Source organism: Orcinus orca, chromosome X (assembly GCF_937001465.1).
Source record: "Orcinus orca chromosome X, mOrcOrc1.1, whole genome shotgun sequence".
Taxonomy (NCBI): domain Eukaryota; kingdom Metazoa; phylum Chordata; class Mammalia; order Artiodactyla; family Delphinidae; genus Orcinus; species Orcinus orca.
In genome coordinates, this window is record NC_064580.1 from 21,107,370 (window position 1) to 21,129,866 (window position 22,497).

Here is a 22,497-nt window from a genome sequence, read left to right on the forward strand (position 1 = left end):
ATTGGTTCTCAATCCTGGTTACACATTAGAATCCTCTGGGAAGCTTCTGAAAGTGAAGGGTGCCCAGACACCACCCAGACCAATGAAACAGAATCTCTGGGGGTGGTTCCATGTGTTGCTAGTTTTGAAATCTCCCTAGGTGACTTTAATGGATAGCCACGGGTACAAACCTCTGCTCTAAAGGCTGACTGTCGTCAGCCAGGATGATTCTGGTTAGTCTCCAGACACCTATTTCCTTGCCTGGAAACTGGGAAGCATATCACCTATTTTACGTGGCGCATAGCCCCTGTTGATGGAGTGTCTACGATGATGATTCTAAGGTCTTTGTCTACATTAAATAATCTGCTATAATTCAGGAAGAAAACTCACAGCTTAATGAAAGAAGTTCAAAACAAACTCACTGCCAATGCTGACATCACCATCCAGAATAGGAAGGGCCAGTGAACATTTTTGTGATGAGAGGACACATGTGCAGGGATTGGGGAAACTCACTGAAGAGATCACTCCGAGAAAGTGGTGCTTTCTAAAATGAATTCCAGGATGGTTTTCATCGGCCCTTATTGTTAGGTCTGTGGCTTTCCAAAGAAAACTCACCTGGTGATTGGTAGGTTGGACAGACAGAAGCAGCAGCAATGGGGACCTGTGCTCTTCTTGAATTACCCTTTTCGAATGGGCTGGGCTATCATTTGATCTCCACATTCTTTACTCATCAACAGGCCCTTGAGGGATCCACAAAAGCAGAGAAACTATGAAAGGAAACAGCTGGGAAGTGGCATCTGGCCTATAGGGTTTAGGAAGGAAAAGGCCGTTCTTGAACAGCTGGTTTGAGTGTTTTAACTCCCTTGGTGGTTTTATTGTGCAGTTTCCCAGGGGTAATGTTTTAGGCCACAGCCCATGAGTCTCACAGGCTGGCTTAGCTTTTCCCACCCACCCACGTGGCACACACACAGTGGTCTCTTCCTGGGTGGTGACTTTTCCTCCACTTCATGAGAAAGCTGTACGGTAGGTGAAATATGGCTTCCTGGCCCCACCAGTCTCTGGTCTTTTTCTCACCTCCCTCAGCCACCCTATGCTTTCTCTCCTCCCTCAAAAAGAAAAAAAACACAAAAACACCATACAGGTTCTCAAGAATGATCTGAAATTCATCTACTACTTTAGAAAGTTCAAAGACCTTCTGAAACCCACCCATGGGTCTCCTAGTTAAAAACTAGATTTTTTTTTTTGGCTGAGTTGGGTCTTCGTTGCTGTGAGCAGGCTTTCTCTAGGTGCGGTGAGCAGGGGCTACTCTTCGTTGTGGTGTGTGGGCTTCTCATTGCAGTGGCTTCTCGTTGCGGAGCACAGGCTCTAAGCGCACAGGCTTCAGTAGTTGTGGCACGCGGGCTCAGTAGCTGTGGTGCACGGACTTAGTTGCTCCGAGGCATGTGGGATCTTCCTGGACCAGGGATCGAACCCATGTCCCCTGCATTGGCAGGCAGATTCTTAACCGCTGTGCCACCAGGGAAGTCCCGATTTTTTTTTTTTTTTTACGGATAGTTGATAGCTCTCTGTTATCCACATTCATCATAGCATTTTATTTTATTTATTTATTACCTTTTTTTTGGCTGCACCGGGTCTTAGTTGTGGCAGGCAGGCTCCTTAGTTGTGGCATGCGAACTCAGTTGCAGCATGCATGTGGGATCTAGTTCCCTGACCAGGGATCAAACCCGGGCCCCCTGCGTTGGGAGCACGGAGTCTTAACCAGTGCACCACCAGGGAAGTCCCCAGGTAGAGATTTTGAATAGGAAGTTTGATGTTATGAGTAGTTCATGGGAGAGGTCCAGGCTGGAGATATAAATTGAAGAACCATCTATGTATTGATGGTACCTAAAGCCATGAGACTAGATGAAGTCATTGAAGGATTGACTGTAAATAGAGAAAAGTGGGAGAAGGAGTGAGTCCAGGGACAGTCTGACATTAACAAAGCAAAATAAAGTGCAGAGAACATACATTGAAAGAGCAAATATTGAATGAAGATTAAAGAAAAATTACTGAAATGAGCAAAAATTCTCAATTGTTGAAGAAACGTGGAAAATCTGGAAATCGTTAGTGACTCTTATCAGGCAGATGAATTAAAAAAGAAAATCTCTGCTAGTATATTTTTGAAAATCTACCTTCTAAAGATTTAATGATATTTTTGTTTGCATCTCTCCTACTGGCCAGAGACTCTATTTATTAATCAGGTCCAATGGAAATTTTAGAGCATTAGCAAGATAACTCAGGGCCAACCTTAGCAGTAATTGCAGCAAAAAACAAACAAAAAATGTAAAAGTCACACCTAATCATTGGAACTGTCCTAGAAATTAGGGTGCAAAGTGTTTTGTGGTTTGTAGGTTGCTGCTTCCTTTCTCTAAACCCAGCTATTTTGTGATACCATGGTGTTGTGATTCTTAGCTGGGGGTAACTCTGCCCCCCACAGGGAACACTTAGCCGTATCCATAGACATGTTTGGTTGTCTTAACTGGGATGGGGCTGCTATTGGCCTCTAGTGGGTAGAGGCCAGGGATGCTACCGAACACCCTACATTGCACAGGACAGCGCCCACAACAACGTCAACAAGCAGAGGCTGAAAAACCCTGACTCAGGCTACGGCTATTTACCTCAGGGAGTTTATAACAGAGCAATAACACCAGGAAAACATCCAACTTCATTTATTTTTCAGTAAAATGATAAAAAAGGTGCACAAGTGGAAGAAGGTGGAGGGGAGACACAATTCAAGAAAAGGGGAAAAGAGGAAAATAAATGTGCAGTGCAACACTTACGGGCTCTGAGAAGTTCTTAGATTCAATAAACAACTAGTAGAGGTGGCGGCACAGAATGACGTAACAGGCTGTGGGAGTGATCTTCGCTCACTTAATCTCACAGACCTACAACGTTCCCTGGGATTTGCTTTACTGAATCTGGGGCCTGATCACAGGAGTAACGCATTAACTCTCAATGCCAGTGATGGAGGGTTAACCCGAGAGGAGACCAACAAGCAATGATTCTTTACCTTCCCCAATCTTTGATCCCGGCAGTTGCAAGGCTGTGGCTGGTCCCTCTAATTACCCACAGCGAGAGAGGCGGCAAAAACCTAGAACTACACCTCAGCGGGTAGAGAATGAACCAGTTGACTACTGTAAATTAGGTTAATTATCTTGTAATTAATTCAGTTCTCTGCCTCCTCTAGCATGTCTTTTCTGGCCGTGGGTTTTCTCAGCATGTGCATCTCTGTCGAGCTGCTGTAGGGGACGGCAGCAGTTGGACTCCTTAGAATCAGCCAGCGTGCTCATTGATGTGCACAGAAGGCTCCAAAGATGGTGTGCACTGAGAACATTTTCAAAAAACCTCATGCTGTGGAAAGAGCAGGCAATTAGGGAGCTCAAGTGCAGGGGGTGCTGAGCCATGGTAAGCACTGTCTGGCCAGCTAAAGCTCACCGGAACACACGCACAGCCAGGGACAGAGCCTCACCCAGTGCACGTGTGGCCAGACTGCCTTGGGGGTCCTCCTGGGGAAGAGTAAGGCGTGGGCCACACTCTCCACTGTTGGCATCGTGGGCTGTAGTAGCTGACAAAAACCTCACGTGAAATCGCCCCGTTCCCTTGGATGGAGTACAATTTCACTTCTGCACACGCCCACCTATATTACGGAGCACACTGTCTCCATCACCAAGAGCGAATGGCCGCATTCTTCCATGGCTCTTCAGACACAGGTGTAGCCCATGCTGCCGGGGCCCTGCCCATCTCCCCGAGGTACTTGCCATCCTGTACACGAGGACTGAGTATTACTGCAAGCACTCCTGACGCTCTCTCTGAGGGCACCCAGGCCACAGGAGCATGGGTGGCTCTCACATGTGGCAACCCAGAGTGATGGGAAATAATGCCCTCAGGACTGTCGTCAGTCAAATGAGAGAGAGGAGTGGATGGAGAAACAGCCCAGCTTCCTTGCCTCTAGGGTAGAACAACCTGAGCTTGCTCCGTACTGTCTCCCAAAGGGCCCCAGCAGGGACCAGTTGTCCACAGCGGCCTTCTGCTCATGACCGTGCCTTTGGTCACCTTCTTCCCCATCCCTGACTGAGCTGCCCTTTCCCTGACCGGTGTCTCTCGGGATGAGCTCCCAAATAAACTCCTTGCACTCGAATCCTCTTGTCAGGGTTTGCTTCTGGGGAACCCAACCGAAGACACAGTCAGGACCACAACTGAGCATCTCGCCATCCCATGACAGAGTGGGCAGATGCACCTCTCTCCTGAGAGAGGGGTGCCCGGGGATGTCAGCTTAGGGGCTGCATTTGGATCAAGCTCATGGCTTACAGAGCAGGGTAGTGGAGGGGTTCCTCACCAGGGGGATGATTTTGCCCCCGCAAGGCCTCTTGGGCAATATCTAGAGCCATTCTGGGTTACCACAACGGGGGATGAGTGCTGTTGGCGTCTAGTGGGGAAGGCCAGGGGTGCTGCTAAACACCCTACGGTGCACAGGAAAACGCCCCCTCACAAATGTCACTAGTGCCGAGGCTCAGACACCCTGGGGCACTACAGCACGACGCTCAGAAGACCCGGCTCGGGACGCCTTTCTCACCGCTAAAGAGGGGATGAAATGTTTCTTCACACGAGTCTTGAAGTAAAGTAACTAGAGCATGGGGTCAATCGTTCCTTCGTTCTTGTGCCAACTTTGTGCCAAGTGATGACCAAGTTGGTGACCAGACAAAGACGGAAAAGGCATCGTGTCTGCCCTCAGAGAATCCAGAGGCTGGGTGTGGAGAACGGTGCAAACACACGCTCGATTCCCTTCCGATGCGAAGCCTGGCTCTGATACGGCGTGTGGTACGTGTGCTTTGGCAGAACAGCAGAGACGAGGAGGCGAGCTCCTTGGAAGTCAGGAAGGGATATTTGAGGTGATGGGTGGAGATTGGCAGGTGACTAAGCAGAGAGGGCACAGAGCCCTGAAGGGGTGGGCCTGTCGGTGCCCGGTGACTATGCTCAGAGCACAGAAAGCAAAGGAAAGAGAGGAGACGAAAGAGGTGGGGAGCAGACAGGCGCCAGGTGGTGAGGGGCCTTGTCTGCGGGGATGGGGCAAGGTGAGCAAGCCAGGCACCCAGGGCACCGGCCCTGTTGGGACCTGCACAAGCCGAGGGTGGCTGTCTCCTTGCACCGTACACCCTGGGCTCCTGCTTGCCTCACCCTAGCCCCAGCCCTCCTCCTCTGTCATGCTGAGAAGCTACCGGGCCTGGTCTGCAGGCTGGAAGCAGCCCCCAGAAATCCTGGACTTTCCTTTTCAGAAGGATAACCTGACTCCAACACAGGTCCACTGTGCCACTTCCCCTCCAACAGAATCTACCTCAGATCCCCAAGAAAGCAGAGCTTTCCCTTTCTAATTAGCCTCTCCACCTAAACGGAATACTGTCCCAGACTGGTACTTTTCCAGACCCAACACACAGCAAATTCCTGAGGACAGAAGGTGAAGGGGATCATGGTTGGGGAGAAGCCTGCAAGAGGCCGGCAGGCAGCTAAGTTCATCTGTTCAAGTTGCAAGGATAGGCAGTGCTTTGAGTGAGGGTCAGAGCTCCTGTTCACCTCATTCAGTTGGGCTTGATTAAAGTTGGCTATTTGGATGACTGGATAGCAAACTATGGTTTAACTATCCAGTCTTACGCTTAGCCTAAAGGTGGGCATGTGGAGGGGAAAAGAGAGAGACAGGGAAGGATGCTTAAAAGAGCTAAGAAACTAAACCGATTTCAAGCCCCCCTGAGGCATCCACAAGTATTCACATTGGCCTTTCATATCCGCGGGTTCCGCATTTGCGGTTTCAACCCACCACGGATCAAATATAATCAGATCTGCAGAGGGAGAACCAGGGATGGGGACATGGAGGGCCTACTGTAAGGACTTGAGCATCTGAGGATTTTAGCATCCTTGCGGGGGCGGGCGGGTGTCCTGGAACCAATCACCCGCTGATACCGAGGGACGACTGTGTACATTTGCCCAAAGACAACTGATATGCCAGGAGAAAATTATTCTTGTCTATTGCTGAACGAGGGACATGTTTAAGGAACTCTTAGTCAAGGAGTTTTTAATCCTATTTCAGTAGACTGTATCTACTGTAATATGTAATTATCATAATTGCTATTGGTTAGAAAAACACATTTATTTTATAGTAGTCTGTAATTCAGGAATTTCACCAGTTTATCTTGGATTCTTCTCATTTGTGACTTCACTATGAATATTGTAGTATCATTATGTCTACACCTAAACATCAAGAGATTCTTGAAAACAAAAAACAAAAAACAAAACCTGTCCAAAAAGGCTGGCAGATTGCAAGGCAACAATATTAATGGAAAACAATGGCCCATAAATTACCTAGGACTCAATCATACCACTCCAAACCACCACTAGGACTGTAGCTATGGTCTACAGTTAGAGTAACCATTTAAACTGTACTGCCGTCACCTGGAACAACAGTTCTCAACCCTATCAGATGCAAACCACCTTTTAAAACAAACAATCCTGAATGGAATTCTTAGACGATATAAGGTACCTACCACACACTTTGAAAAAGACTATAAAGCCCTTTCTGAAATACCTAGAGAAATAAAAGGTAAGTACTTCTGTAAAAGAATGTCATGTTACGTGCACATCTCTATGAACACCGTTAGGCAGGAGATCACTGGAAGAATCAATGAAGAATTCTGATGCACCAAATACAGCGAGCCTGCATGTAGGCAAGAGCTATGTATGGGGACTCTGTTTTGTTTTGTTTTGTTCTGTTTTGCGGTACTTGGGCCTCTCACTGCTGTGGCCTCTCCCACTGCGGAGCACAGGCTCTGGACGCGCAGGCCCAGCGGCCATGGCTCACGGGCCCAGCCGCTCCGCGGCACGTGGGATCTTCCCGGACCGGGGCACGAAACGCGTGTCCCCTGCATCGGCAGGCAGACCCCCAACCACTGCGCCACCAGGGAAGCCCTATATGGGGACTCTGGGTGTGTTAAATTGGCGATGGACACCAGGAGCAGTCCTGCCACTGGGAACAAACAAGACATTCCCAAAACAGTGAATAATGCTTGGTGAAGTGATCGCCAAGAAATGACCACCTTTCATGACCTTCCCGGCAACTGCAGTACCACGAAAATTGGTGCGTATTAAAGCCGCACCGAAAAATGATAGATTTTTATTTTGTTGGCTGCTTGTGCTTTTCAAGGTTATAAGAAAAGAAGGTGTGGCGAAGCCCAGCCCTCGGTGGAAGTGCAGACCCCAAAACCAGAAGTGAAGGGGACGGGCCTGTGCCCAAGAGGCAATAGAAGGATGAGGCCTGAGCCTACGATCTGCGCAGGCGGACGCACGGATGCGCGCGCCTTCGGGGGGATGTGCGGGGGTGGGGGGCGTGGGGGGCGGAGAATCGCTTACATTCACATCCGGGTCATCTGCTGCCACGCGAGGCGAGCGAGATCCAGCGCGGTGGCCGCTTGCACGCCTTTAGGTCTTTCCCTAAATCGCAGGTATTTTGCGCGCTGCTTCTTCGGGGGCGGGTGTCTTGGTGTCCTTTTGGAGGTGAGGCTGGTCGCGCCACTGTGGAGTGGCCGCGTTTGCAAGAATGCTCGTCGATACTGCAGACAGGGTTTTCACCCGGTTCATCCGCTCACTTACATTTTCTCTTCCATTAGGGCCCCCATTTTGTACCGCAATGGAGCAGGCTCTAGAACGAGCTTTGGATCGTGCGGAGTATATCATTGCAAGTGCCCGACAGAGACCTCCGGAAAGGAAATACCCATCTAATGGGGAGAAGTCTCTCTATGAAAAACTTTATGACATTTATGTTGAAGAATGTGAAAAAGAGCCTGAGGTTACGGAGGAATTAACAAGCAACGTGAACCTGTTAGAGAAGCTTCTTAGGAGAGAGTCGTTGCCGTGTTTGGTGGTCAACCTGTACCCAGGAAAGGAGGGCTATTCGCTGATGCTCAAGGGGGAAAATGGATCATCTTCGGAGATCATGCGACTGCCCTATGAAGAAGGGGAATTGCTCGAATACTTGGATGCAGAAGAATTACCTCCTGTTTTAGTGGGTCTCCTGGAAAAGTCTCAGGTTAACGTTTTTCATCACGGGTGTGTGATAGCAGAAATACGGGACTACAGGCAGTCCAGCGACAGGGAAGCTCCCCATTACCAAAGCAGGCATATTCTCTTACGTCCCACGATGCAGACTTTAGCCTGGGATGTAGAGGCCATAGCCAGCGATAACCAGAATTGGACCCAGGAGGACAAACTTTTGCTTGAGAGCCAACTGATCTTAGCTACGGCTGAACCACTGTGTCTAGACCCTTCTGTATCAGTAGCGTGCACTGCAAACAGACTGCTCTATAACAAACAAAAGATGAACACTCTTCCCATGAAAAGGAACTTCAAGAGGTACTCTATGACCTCTCTGAATCGGCAGCAGGAGCTGTCTCGTCCACCTTCTCCTGAGCTAAGAGCCCTGACTTCCTGCAAAAGAATAAGAGAAAGTAAAACAGGTGGGAATTACGGCCTCAAAACTTTTAAAGCAGGAAGTTGTGTAGATATGTGGAAACAGAGACGCTGTGACTTGGCCGTACCTTCTCAAGTGGACGTGGAGAAATATGCTAAAGGGAAGAAGTCTGTCGGATGTGATGACTCACAACCAACAGTCTGGCCAGTGCATGAGGTACAAGGTGGTCTTGCATTTGGAGGTGACGCTGGCTACCAGTCCCAGGCAACAAGGCTGACCGTCAGGCAGCTGACTGATAATTCACTTGCCTCTGGAAAAGGGTCCGGTACAGAAGCCACGTGGGAGAGACAGCTGTCTCCCCCCCACTCCTTCGCAGATGACTATCCCTGCAGTTTCCCGCCCGGGGCAAAGTCTGATGCTGGGAGAGTGGTCAGTCGGCCCGAGGAGTCGGTCCAGGAGAGCACCCAGTGTCCAGTGCAGATGTCACACAGCTCCAGTGGCTCAGCCGGTCTCAGGCAACCTTCTCCAGGGAAAGAACCAGAACAGCCTAAGACTGGGTGGGTTCAGTCTTCAGTGCCCAACAGAGGAGCCACACATCCACCTCCACCCATGCGACTTCCTTGGCACTCAGGAAGGAGCTCCTGGGGTGAGAGTCTCACTTCACAGCAGGCAGGCAGCTCTCAGGCATGTGCATCTCCTGGCCCTGCGCCTAAGCCACCAGCTCTTTCCCAGAAATCCTCTGTGGAGCAGAGCCCAGTTAGCACGCTTCCTGCCACCGCCCTGTCCACTGCGGACTCATCACAGACGACCTCGGTCTCCCGGGTCACGGTGATCTCCGTTGGCCTGAAGGTCATCAGAGAAGTGGGCCCCAGACGCGGAGGCCAGGCCTCGGGGAGAGGCTGTGCCACCAGAGCCCCAGCTCCCGGGGGGATCCAGCCGGGCCACCTGGCCGCAGGAGCTCTTCCGCCGCCGCCGCCGCCGCCGCCGCCGCCGCAGCCTCCTCCTCCTCCTCCTCCAGAGAAAAACGCTTCGGATCTCAGACCGTTTCCTGTGGTGCAGCTGCCCCGCGGTTCGCTCCTGTGCAGCAGCCAGCAGCCGGCCCCGCAGCCGCGCCTCCCCCAGCTGCTTCCCCTGCAGTGGCCCTGCGCCCCGCCTCCTCGGCTGCCGGCGTCCCAAGGACTGGGGGCACAGGGTCCGGGGGCACAGGGTCCGGGGGCACAGGGTCCGGGGGTACAGGATCCGGGGGCACAGGCTTCAGGTTCACAGGGCGCCGCCGTTCCCAACACGGTCGTGCGTGCCGAGGAAGCCGTGGTTGTTCACCTCGGTGCAGAGGACGGCTTCCAGCCGCCGCAGGTGCTCGTGTTGTCCCCGCCGGGCTCTGGCCTGAGCAGCCCCGGGCTGAGTCCCCCGCAGCAGACGGGCTGGGCGGCCCCGCGGCCGCAGTTGCAGTTCAGCGTGCACGTGCGCCGCCGCGCCGCCGCGCCTTGCCCTCGGGGCCCGCAGCCCAGCAGCCAGGCCGCGGGGACCGCGGATAGAGGCCCGCCAGCCGTTCCCAAGCCCTGAGGCCTGGCTGATTTTCTCTCCTTTAGAAAACACAAGAGCAGCGACCGAGTGCATTTCGAGTTTCACCCGCATTTGGGTTTTGTTTTAATGTGTCGCTCTTTTACGTTGTTAGACGTACAAACTTTCTGCAGAGGCACAAGCCCATGATTTTTACATAGAGACGGGGAAGTGCTTTAGTAAACTGGCAGGGTTTCGCCGAAGCCATCGCTTGGGCGGTGGCTGTTGACAGTTGTTTTTATTGCGATGTTCTCAAGTGTATCCACATCCAAAGTAGGGTCAGTTTAAACTCCTGAAGCCTGTAATTTCTCTCAAGCAATAAAACTGCAACACCAGTCAAGTCAAAATTAGTATTATTCTAACGAGATGCTACTAACGCATAAGTGTAGCAGCGTCACCCTTCTACGTGTACAGCTCGGCAGTGTTAAGTGGACTTCTGTCGCTGCTGTACAGCAGATCTCTAGGGTTGTTTTCATCGGGCAAAAGTGAAGCTTTATCCCCGTGAGCACCAGCTCCCTGTTTCCCTCGCCCCAGCCCTGGCCCCCACCCCTCTATTTTCTGTGTCTCTGAGTGTGACTGCTTTAGATACTTCGTAGAAGTGGGATCGTACAGGATTTGTCTTTCGTGACGGGCTCATTTCACTTAGTGTCCTGTCCTCGAGGTCCATCCATGTTAGCGTGCCACAGGAAGGTTGTAGCTGTTTACAGGTGCTTTCAGTGTACCTACGATATACTGACGCGGCCTACGAAGGATTAGAAACGTCCTTCGGAAGAGAGTGCACTTTCCTATTTGTTTATTTAGTTTAAAAGCTTTTTGCACCAGTGTCTGAAATGCAATTTTTATACATTTGGTTTGGGAAAAAAACAAAAACAAGCTAACGCTACCAAAACTTGATGCTTGTCATCTTGATATTGAGGCCATGGGATACCTCCCCGTGCGCAGCATGCTTTAGGGGCCCTTGCTTGCGTGGATGTCCCCAGCCCTCTAGAAGGTGCCCCCCACCCCCAGAGCCCAGCTGTTCTCCTCTAGGCTGCAGTCGCTGGCTGTGAAAGGGGGATGTTGTCTTCTCTCTTCATAAAATCGTTTACATTTTTGAGAACCCAGGGTTATTTGCAGAAGGTAAATATCTAAACATCTGGAAATGGGTTTGTCTTTCAAGTGTTTTCAACTTTGGTACATTCTGAAGTGGAGTCCCTCTCCCCTGAGTGGTCACCAACTGGTCAGCTGTCCCTGCTTCCTCATCTCTTTTTACCTTCTTTCTCGTTTCAGTGGGGCTCAGAAGACCCCTGAAGTTTTCTGTTTTCTTTTTCCGTTTCTTACTGTGGTATAATTGACATAAGAATCAACCATTTTAAAGTGTACAATTCATTGGCATTTACTGCATTTAGAATGTGGTGCGACCACAGCCTCTGTCTGCTTCCAAAACATTTTCATCGCCCGAGAGAGATCTCTGTACCCATTCAGCACTCACTTCCCAGCTTCCTCTCCCCCAGCCCAGGAAACCACCGATTTGCGTTCTGTCTCTACAGACTCCCCCATCTCGATTTTTCCTCAAAATGGAACCAGAGGCTACGTGACCTCTTCTGCGTGGCCCCTCTCGCTTGGCGTAATGTTTCCGAGGCTCGTCCACATCGTCACACGTGTCGGCGCTTCGTTCCTTTTCGGGGCTGAGGAACATTCCCTGGTTTGTGTGCGCCACATCTTGTTTATCCATCATCTGTTGATGTACATTTGAGTTGTTCCCACCTTTTGCCATTGTGTGTAGTGGGGCTATGAACAGTTGTGTACAAGTATCTGGAGGCCTCTCGTATTTCGTTCTTACAACTTTGAAGGACAACCTGTGTATATAAAAGTATTTTTCCCAAGTACACATGTATGTTTCCCTGCCTTTTGCCCTAACCAAAAAAAGGAAGTTTGGCAGTTCCAAAAGAGATGAGTGAAGAGGCAGGTAACCGGTGATTCTTAACTGCATTAACCCGGCTGTACTAACGTGCTACCGATCCTGTTAAGGAAAGCCAACATGGCAGATATGCCAGCGGAGTGACACTGAGCCCATTAGAGCTTCATGTAGCCCACCCTGGACATCTTTAGGAACGGTGCCTGCACTTTGAAGAAGTGACCAATTGCAAAGAAGACCAGTGCAATGACCAATTGCAAAGAGGAGTTTATACTCAGCCTTGGGAGCCGACCAGACAAGTGAACTCTGAATCTCACTAGATTTTGTGTACCTTCTCCCTTTTTGTCCTCACTCTCATCCTTTCAGATACTACTACACGGAGAGACCAGCTGACGTTGTGCTCCCTTCCCAGGCAAGCAAATAAATGCAGCTTTGTTTCAGATTACCATTTGGTGGTCTTTATTTTCTCCTACTAATCCTCACCAAGGTTGGTACTTGATACAGGATCCCTTCTGAGCATATTAGCTGTCTGTGTTATGTGAATATACTTTTCACTGATTTTAGTATCATGAGAACCTGGAGTCTCTCCCCTACGCCAGGTCAGATCCATGCACTTCATCTGAAATTAGTTTCCTGCGGGCTGTGTCTTCACGACTTAGGCTGACCGTTCATAGTGAGATGGTTGTGTGAAAGCGGCTGGCCTCAGAATTTTCCAAGAGACAGCAGAGAAACTGATCCAGGTGACGATCATCCAGGAAAATCCAGGTGGAACCCGTACAGCCTAACCTGTTTCAGAGAGTTGGGGCCCTGGTCACAGGATGGGGCTTTGGGTTCAGGATTATATTCCTCGAGGATAGTATCAAGTGAAGAGAGGACACTGGTTCTAGGTCAGCACTGTCCGAAAGAAATAGATTGTGAGTTCTGTATGTTTAAAATTTTCTACTAGCCACATTTTAATAAGTAAAAGGAAGCAGGAGAACTTACCTTTAGTAATTTATCTAACCAAATATATCCAGAGGATTATCACTTCCACATGTAATCAATATTTTAAAATTCTTAGACATTTTATATTCTTTTATTTTTACTAAACCTTCAAAATCCAGACATTTCCAGCCTGTCTAAATTCGGATGCAAAATTTTCATCAGAAAGCCTGGATCTGTATTTAGATTTTTACATAAAATTTACAGTTGAAAATGTAGATTCTTCTTCCAAATGTAGTTTTCCAAAAATTGAATTAAGTACCAGTTTTTAAAAAAATTTAATTAATTTATTTTTGGCTATGTTGGGTCTTCGTTGCTGCACGCGGGCTTTCTCTAGTTGTGGTGAGCGGGGGCTACTCTTCGTTGCGGTGCACGGGCTTCTCATTGTGGTGGCTTCTCTTGTTGCAGAGCATGGGCTCTAGGCGTGCAGGCTTCAGTAGTTGTGGCTCATGGGCTCAGTAGTTGTGGCTCACAGGCTCAGTAGTTGTGGCTTACGGGCTCAGTAGTTGTGGCTCATGGGCTCAGTAGTTGTGGCTCGCGGGCTCTAGAGTGCAGGCTCAGTAGTTGTGGTGCACGGGCTTAGCTGCTCCACAGCATGTGGGATCTTTCCAGACCAGGGCTCAAACCCATGTCCCCTGCGTTGGCAGACGGATTCTTAACTACTGCTCCACCAGGGAAGCCCTAAGTACCAGTTTTTAAATTTAAATTAGTTAAAATTAAATAAAAGTTTCTTCCTCAGTCTCACTAGCCATGTTTCAAGTAGTCAGCAGCTGCCTATGGTATGGTGTTGATCAGTGCAGTTCTGGACGGAAGAGCAAAGCAGATCTTAGAGACAGAGCGTCAGGCGTGATCTGGATACCAGAGTACCTCTGGAGATAAGGCAGGAGCCGATCATCAGAGCACAGGCTTGGAGTGGGAGAGGTGACACTGGTTCCATGTGCTGTGCAGAGCTCCCAGGAATCCTCACTATCTGCGGTCACCTGGGCTTGCAGGTAGAGGTCAAGTGGTCACTGGAAAACAAGGGTCAGCCTTTTGCTAATTGTATTCAAAATGGCGATGCAGAGGCACTAGCCATCCCAGCAATGAATTAAAACTCACCTAACCCACGTGTACCCTGAGGAGCTTGGAATCTGAGGGAATTCGAGAGCGGAGATGCACCATCAGCTCTTTCCTTTTCCTGTCACTCCTCCTCCCTGTCTAGCTTTGGGGTCTCCTTGGCACAGATGAGACCAGAGCGACCATGAGCTGGGTGATGGGTATATGGAGGCTCATTGTTCTTCTCTCTACTTAGGTGTATATTTGAAATTGGCCATACAGGTGTAAATCGTTTTATTGCGTCTTGACTAATTGAAGGTTTGTGGCAACCCTGCATCAAGCAAGTCTATCGGGGCCACTTTTCCAATGGCATTTGCTCACTTTGCGTCTCTGTGTCACATTCAGGTAATTCTCGCGATATTTCAAACTTTCTCATTGTTATTGTATTTGTTATGGTGATCTATGATCAGCGATCCTGGATGTTACCGCTGCAACTTGCTGAAGGCTCAGATGGTGGTTAGCGTCTTTTAGCAATAAAGTATTTTTAATCAAGGTATGTACATTTCTTAGACGTAATGCCATTTCACACTTAACAGAATACAGCATAGTGTGAACATAACTTTTATATACACTGGGAAACCAAACAATTCGTGTTACTTGCTTTATTGTGATATTCGCTTTATCGTGGCGGTCTGGAAGTGAGCCCGCAGTGTCTCCGAGGTCTGCCTGTATGTATCCATTTGAAATCAAGTTCCTGATGTTCCTGCAGCCCCATTTCACACCTTGCCTCATCTTAACCTTCATCTTGCACCCAAAGTCATGCTGGGCCCTGACCCTCGGCTTGCCCTTCCTTCTTCCTGGCTTTGCTGCCGTAGCCGCAGGCAGCAAAGAGTGTGCAAGTTAATTGTTAAATTCAGTTCAACAAGTTCCTCATTAGGGACAAATTACCTGAGTTTGAAATCTGCTAATTTTCCAATCAGAGTGAGTGCTTGCACTTGTGATTTGGAACTAATTACCATATGGTAAAAGCAAAACCTATGTGGGGATTAAAGTAAAGGTGAGGGAGGACAGGAGCTTATTTCAGTATCTTCCTCAGGAGCTCGTGGTAGCAAGTGCGGATTAGTGGAGATGCCTCTGGGGTTCGGGTGGGAGAGCTCACCTGTAGCACCGTTTTGCAAAGGCTGTTTGCTTCCTGCGCTAATACCCCTGAAATGTGACCTTGGTCTTGAGGGGAGAGCACCTTCAAGGGCCTTCATGTGGCCTTCTTCGGCCTGAATTGGGTCTGGAAAGGGAAGAGTCCTTTCAGTTTAGCTCTTTCATCTAAAAATACATCTCTACTTTTGCTTAGATCTGTCCTCTGCCTAAAGCTGCTGCATGAGTTACAAATAAAAACATTTGCTTGGGGGTGGAAGTGGTGACTTTAAATGCCCTTTGTGTGATCTTACAATGTATGTGTTAGGGAGAGCTCATCTGAGAGAATTTGAAGAATTGTGGGATAATAATTGCTGCAGAATACCACTGTGATCCGAAATGTAGAAATCTGGGTCATTCACCTTCAGAAGTTCGTTCCAGTCCCAATTACTGTATTAATTAGTAGTTCTAAAGCTTTGGAAACGCATGCTAAAGAATAGTCAAGGTTTCAGGTAATTTACAAGTCAATGTAGAAAAACTCCTCCTGAGATAACTGCTTTTGAAATTTGGAACAAGAAAAGCTTTTCACCCCCGAAAAGGTAGTACCCCTCCTCCTTTCAGATAACTGGAATTGTACATGTTCTCAGGTTTCCTTTTGCACCTTGGCTGCCAGGAAACTCAATACCAAATTTGAAATAGAAATTGCCAAGTTTATATTTATGGTTAGTATCTCAGCGTTCCTTGCTCCTTATTGTTTATTTCTGTTGCTTTTTGTTGTAGACTATTTAAAATCTTTTGTCAAAGGAAACTGGGAACACATGGCTCCATACATGCATAAACGTGTATTAATAAATAGTAGCTTCTATTCATTTATATATACACTGCCTCTAATCTTTTAATAACCTTGCCTATTAGGTATTACTGTCCTCTTAGAAATGAAGAAACTGAGGCTCATATAGGACTTGCCTGAGGCAATAAAGCTATTAAGTGGTGTCCATGGTATTTTCTGTCTTCTTCTGAAGTCCTGTGCCTGGGTACATGTAACTAATGTGTTGACAGGTCTGGATACAGTGGCGGACTGTATACATGGAACTATTTTTTCCAATCACTGTTTTCAGTGCAGCACCAAGCCCCTTTTCCCATTCTTTAATGACACCTTGGACAGATCTCATAACTTTCTGGGTTATCTTGGTTGGTAAAGCTGACCAGTCCCAATTACAAATTCACCATGGCATCCTCTGGTCTGGGGAGCAGAGAGACCAGAGAGACCAGAGATCTTCTGCGGATATGGCCCTTTTCCAGGTCTGATGCTGTGATCTGCTGGGGGGGGGAGGGGGCGGCTCCGAACAGGGGGCTGTTCGGTTTTGCACCTGGGCTCCTCCTCCCCTGGGGCCTCCCTCAGAGAAGAGCAGCTTTGCCTGCTGACTCCCACCCCCTTCTAAAGGTTCTGTCTCCCATCTCTTGGACAGCCCTCAAAGTAAGCCCTGTGCTCCTCCATATGGAGCTTTGGGAATTGCTGAGGTCCTTTTTTTGAACTCTGAAGGCTGTGGGGTCATGGATCAAGGTGGGCGTGAGGTTCTCATTTTCTCTCCAGGCATACTACCCCTCAGTATCTTTGGAGCCTCTCTCGTTCAGATATCTCTCGACCACAAGGGGGCACCAGACTCCAGGTTCACACGCAACACGCAGCACGGGGAGGATTCGTTAAGCTCTGTCAAGAATTCCCTGCCCGGCAGCTTCCCAGGCTGCTGGGCGGGCCGCCAGGTCTGTGCAGCTCAGCCGGAGTTCCGGCAGGAAACTGAATGCCCACTTTCCCTTCGTGCGGACCTGCCCCTCTTCTCGAGCAGCTTTCTTGGAGTTCTCCCTTACGCGTCTCGGCTTGGGGGAGCCGGGGGCACCCCTACTCCTCTTCGCTCCCCTTCCCACTCGGCCCGAAGAGAAAGCAGTCTGTCACCAGGAGCCCTTGGTTCTCTTCCCTCACCTTTCGGGTCCTCCCGTATTTACACAGGGTGGTGCGTGGTGGTTGCAGGGAACCGCCCCAGGTGTGATAGGGCCACGTGTACCAGTCCTTAGCACTCTCTCTGAGAGGACGTGTTGGCTGGGTGTTCGGAGTTCTTCTTCAGGATGTGGGAGCCCCTGATGCTTTTTGTTTCCACCTTTGAGTTAGCAACTCTGGGACAACAGGAAAAGACCCACTGCATACACACACACACACACACACACACACACACACACAGCGTTCCAGCCTTCTCCCATTCTTGTCTATTTAAAAGCTCTGGCTTTGCCCTCCCGTTTTCCGGTGGCATAGGGCACAGGCCTATGGCTGGTGAAACCATTTCTCAAAGGACTGTTTTGGGTGAGTTTTCTAAAGAGTTTACTGTAAGACTTGAAGAAGAAGTCACTGGGGAGGATGGGGGGCTGCTTTAGCCCTCCACCCCTATAGTCACTATGGGGGACATTCTTTGATATGGAAAAGTGACGTTCTCTCAGGATTGTGTAAAGAGTTATGCAAATAGAGCTTTGAAACAAATCCCCTCATGCCTGTCCTCACCCAGCAAGATTCCTCTTGGGCTCTAATTGGCTCCTGTATGGAAGTGTGGTAACTTCTACTGGAAGCAAGAGTTGGAGAGGAAAGGGGATGCTTTTAGGAAGTGTTATTTGGGGCTATGAATCTTCTTCATACCCTTTGAGAAAGCAGAGTTATTGATTGATTGATTGACTGATTGATTGCGGTACGCGGGCCTCTCACTGCTGTGGCCTCTCCCGTTGCGGAGCACAGGCTCCGAACGCGCAGGCTCAGCGGCCATGGCTCACGGGCCCAGCCGCTCCGCGGCATGTGGGATCTTCCCAGACCGGGGCACGAACCCGTGTCCCCTGCATCGGCAGGCGGACTCTCAACCACTGCGCCACCAGGGAAGCCCCAGCAGAGTTATTCTGAAGTTATTTTTTTGCATTGTTTGGAGAGTGGGGCATTTGAAGCTGAGATTATGGAGGCCTATGGTGATTGTGGAAGCTTTTGGTCTCAGGTAAAACTACGGGAGTGTCTGCCTGTGGGAGGTGGTGAACACAGTCATTGGAAGAGAGGAGGTCAAGGAGACCAGGGGCTAGGCTACCTAAAGGACTATCTGTGTGGATACAGAAATCAGCAAGAAGTGTTACAAAGTGTTGGAGAGTGACCATGAATCAGGCCCTAGAATCTTCAAGGTATGCGGGGGAGTTGAATCCCCACCGTGGGGAAGAGGACTGGTTTTGTTTTGTTTTGCAGGTCCATTAGATCAAGATGTCCCTTCATGTTGGTTGTGGGAGACTTCCTCAATGTTGTCTTTTGATTATTGAGAGCATGCTTGCATGCAAGGCCTTTTGCTCGGTTCTTGGAGGAGGAGTAAGGTGCATTCTCTGTCTTCAGTGGGATTAAAGCCTACTCAGAGGAAACAAATTGTAACTATGTGAGGTGGTAGACGTTACTTAAACTTATTGTGGTAATTATTCATTCGTATATATATATATATATATATATATGTATGTATGTCAAATCGTTATGTTGTACACCTAAAACTGATAGTGTTATGTGTCAGTTATATCTCAATAAAATTGGAAAAAAATAAAGCCTACTCAGAGAGAGAAGGGAAGTATGCAAATGACTATAAATCGAGGGCACTGTGGCAAACACTGTTAAAAATAAATCTTACTGGATCTCAGATGGAGAAAGACAAATACTATATGATATCACTTATATGTGGAATCTAACAAATACAACAAACTAGTGAATATAACAAAAAAAGAAGCAGACTCACAGATATAGAAAACAAACTAGTGGTTACCAGTGGGGTGAGGGAAGCGGGGAGGGGCAGAATAGGGGTAGGGGATTAAGAGGGGTAGGGGTAAGGGATTAATAAGCTACAAGAATATATTGTACAACAATGGGGAATATCGCTTATCTTCTATAAGTATAAATGGAGTGTAACCTTTAAAACTGAATCACTGGGCTTCCCTGGTGGCGCAGTGGTTGAGAGTCCGCCTGCCGATGCAGGGGACACGGGTTCATGCCCCGGTCCGGGAAGATCCCACATGCCACGGAGCGGCTGGGCCCGTGAGCCATGGCCGCTGAGCCTGCGCGTCCGGAGCCTGTGCTCCACAACGGGAGAGGCCACAACAGTGAGAGGCCCGCGTACCGCAAAAAAAAAAAAAACAAACACAAAACTGAATCACTATACTGTACACCTGTAACATATAATATTGTACATCAACTATACTTCAATTTAAAAAAAGAGAAATCTTACTGGATGGAATTGGGGAAGGCCTCACAAAGAAGGTGACCTTTGGGTAGATCTTGGCTTGGATTTTGATAGGTTGAGATGGGTGTGGGAAGAGGGTGTTCTAAGTAGGGGAATAGCAGTAGCTAAGGAGCGGTGGAGGCTGATGTGTGCAGAAGAGGAGCTACGTATATAGCTATGTGTATAGCATGGTGTATGAGCAGAGTGGAAGGGAGGGATACGGCCAAAATGACAGGTTGGCTCCACATCATGGATCTTCTTGGTAATTTGAATGAAACAAAGACTCCGCTGTTTACATAAGGGATGCAGGAGAGTCACAACAGGACTTATAACACTTGCGTGCCTAAAGGGAGAGAAAGAGATTCCAAAGTTCTTCTTCCACTTAACAGAGAAATCTGTTAGATATATTTGTTCCCTTATGGAAAGCAGAACTGACGGTTTAAGTATTACTATTACCAGAGCAACACATTAAACGACATAACCAATCATAGTTGCAGACCTTTAGGTGTTACAGTTTCCATTTTACAAGACGTAGCAACAAACTCTGATATTCAGGTATCTTAAGAGAGATATTTCTTTACAGGTAACACTTCCAAGGACAGTTTTATAGTAACAGAGAACAAAACAGGACCACAGCCTTTCACTCAAACCTCCACACTGGCCAGGAGATGGGGACAGACAGATCCTTGAGTCAATGTTCCCAATTCTAATCTTGAGACGCGGAACTGGCTTCACACCACACAATGGTGTCTCTGAACCTGTGAGGGAAGAGGGTACATTTTATCTTTCTGAGGTTATTCACCAACAGCTGGGGCTGGCAGTTTCAAGATTAAGCATTAAAATTCTGAGAAGTTTAAATCTTTACAATATGGAAACAAAAAAAGGCTGTAGAGAATTTTAACAAATTAAATATGAGATAGATAATATCAGGTTGAACCATATGAAATTGTTGCTATCTGGCCGTTTTTGCCCAGTTAAAATGGCAACTTCACATGGTCCAATCTAACAGCTACGGTTTGTCTTGAATGCCAGGTGAGATCTATGAAGTTAATTTGGTAAATATTGGGGAGGCGGCACTGGGGGAAAATGGTCTCATTGGAGCTGTGGGTTAGGCAGTTTATGTGGCAGGAGTGTGAAGGAGGGACTGGAGAACGCAGCCTGCAGATTAAACCTTAGCTTCATACTCATCGTCCTTGAAATATACCCCTAGATCCATATCCGTAGTATAAATTGATTAAGAAGTGAAATTAGCATTAAACTTGTAAGTTAAAGGTTGAGAGTTACCATTTCTCCCCAGTGATAGGCTACAATGGGTGGACTGTAAAAATGGGCTTTTATGCCCCAGTCGGTCCAAATCTTGGCGAACTATTCTACCAACTTGATTTAAAAAACACTCACTTGGGACTTCCCTGGTGGTCCAGTGGTTAAGACTCCATGCTCCCAACGCGGGGGGCCTGGGTTCCATCCCTGGTTGGGGAACTAAGATCCCACATGCTGCAACTAGAGAAGCCCATGCGCTGCAACTAGAGAAGCCCATGCGCTGCAACGAAGACCCGGTGCAGCAAAAGAGATACATATATTATAAATTTAAAAAAAAAACCCACTCACTCATCTACCTCCATCAAGGGGGAAAGGAGGCGTTTGGAATATTCCATGCTTCTCCCCACTTGCCTTCACACAACCAGAGATCCCACACAGCCTGTTGTGACCTTTCCCTCAAACGAATCCTCTTCTCTGAGAAACACAGATTTATATCTACACAGTAATACTGTAAGTGGCATTTATCATTTTAAATACTTTTTTGAGAATAAGGCAGACTGACAAAGGATTAAGGTCCATGGGCTTATAAACTACTCGCAGGGCTTTGGGGCAGGCCTGTGGTAGCTGTGTGGCATCTCAGAACAAAGCCAAGTCACAGAATAGGCTCGCTAGCAGGTAATACCCTTATTGTTTCTCAAAATTTAGTGTACACCAGAATCACCGGGGGATGGGGGTGGGGGCCTGAGAATGCGCACCTGTAACAACTTACCAGGTGGTACTGATGCTTCTGGTCCTGCTGATCGCGGGTGGCCTCGGCCTGCTGCAGCTTGAAGCAAGATTTCGCTTCCCGGCCAGAGATTGAAATCAGGCCGCGGCAGTGAAAGCTCTGAATCCTAGCCACTAGACCAGTGGCCAGTGACAAGGCCCTGGACTGTCAGCTGTGTAGAAGTGAATTTCCACAGAGAGACAGAAAGTAGTGAAACAAAGTGTTTATTTGGAGGTAAAGGGTATGTGTGGGTAGACACAAGGGCGGACTTAGAGAGAGAGCCGCCCCCTCGTGGTAGTTTGAATCATTTATATGGGACATTTCTTCCGGGTTTCCTTTGGCCAGTCGTCTTGCTTTGCCTGGTTCTGAGTCCGTTTGGTTTATCTGAGGGTCCTCCCATGTGTGCACACGCATCTCTTAGCCAAGATGGACTCTAGCAAAGACGCCTGTGGATAGGTTGACATCACACCCTTTTTGACCTCCAAGGAGCCTTTCTGCGCCTGTGTAGTCAGGAAGGTCCCCTTGACCTCGAGAATGAGAAATATGTGGTCTCTTCTCTGGACAGGGCTCAGCTGCTCTCTCGCTCCTGCTATCAATATTTTGGAGTATCTGTCCACAGGGGACAAACTCCAGCTACTCATCCTGGGGCCCATCTATCTCCTGCCTCACTGGGACCACACTTTGAGAACCACTGCTCTCTTCTATGGGGAAAGGTCTGAATATGCCAGTGAGAAGGGTTCTCTGCTTCTGAAGAAAGAAAAACATAAAAGGTTAAAAAAAAAGGCTAGAATACTTAGGTAACTGAAGTCATCCAGCTAGGTCTACAGAGTGAGCCCTGAGAATTAGCATTTCTAAAATTCTCAGATGCTGCTACTGCTGGGCCGGGGACCATCCACACTTTGAGGACTACAGTCTGTGTGCCAATCACACGGCGCTCTCCAGGGTGAGTGCCCCTATTTCCAAATGTAAACCTGAGCTATACTTAGGGGAGCCCCTTCAGAAATGCAGGTTCTCTGGGCAGAACGCCATTGTATTCCAGACCCAATACCTTTTCTTAGGGAAATGGGTAGAAAAGACAGAGAAGGAACCTGTGGGAGGGGGAGGTGGGAGCGGAGAACTATTG

General features: G+C 48.5%; 2 protein-coding genes across 2 annotated transcripts in view; one reads left to right on the forward strand and one right to left on the reverse strand.

Annotated features, from left to right (window-relative positions):
* KLHL15 (kelch like family member 15) overlaps positions 1 to 22,497 on the reverse strand; it is a 475,484-nt gene that overhangs the window by 303,759 nt on the left and 149,228 nt on the right. The gene's annotated exons all lie outside the window — the stretch shown is intronic.
* LOC101290012 (transcription factor SPT20 homolog) lies at positions 7,691 to 10,005 on the forward strand. The gene is made up of 2 exons (XM_033415092.2): positions 7,691 to 9,158; positions 9,407 to 10,005. The coding sequence occupies exons 1-2, from the start codon at positions 7,691 to 7,693 to the stop codon at positions 10,003 to 10,005; spliced, it is 2,067 nt and encodes a 688-aa protein (XP_033270983.2).

Coding starts and splice junctions, on each gene's coding strand:
- LOC101290012 (XM_033415092.2), top strand. CDS start 7,691: ATGGAGCAGGCTCTAGAACGAGCTTTGGATCGTGCGGAGTATATCATT. Junction 9,159..9,406: donor GGCAGGCAGCTCTCAGGCAT/GTGCATCTCCTG, acceptor GGGGGGATCCAG/CCGGGCCACCTGGCCGCAGG.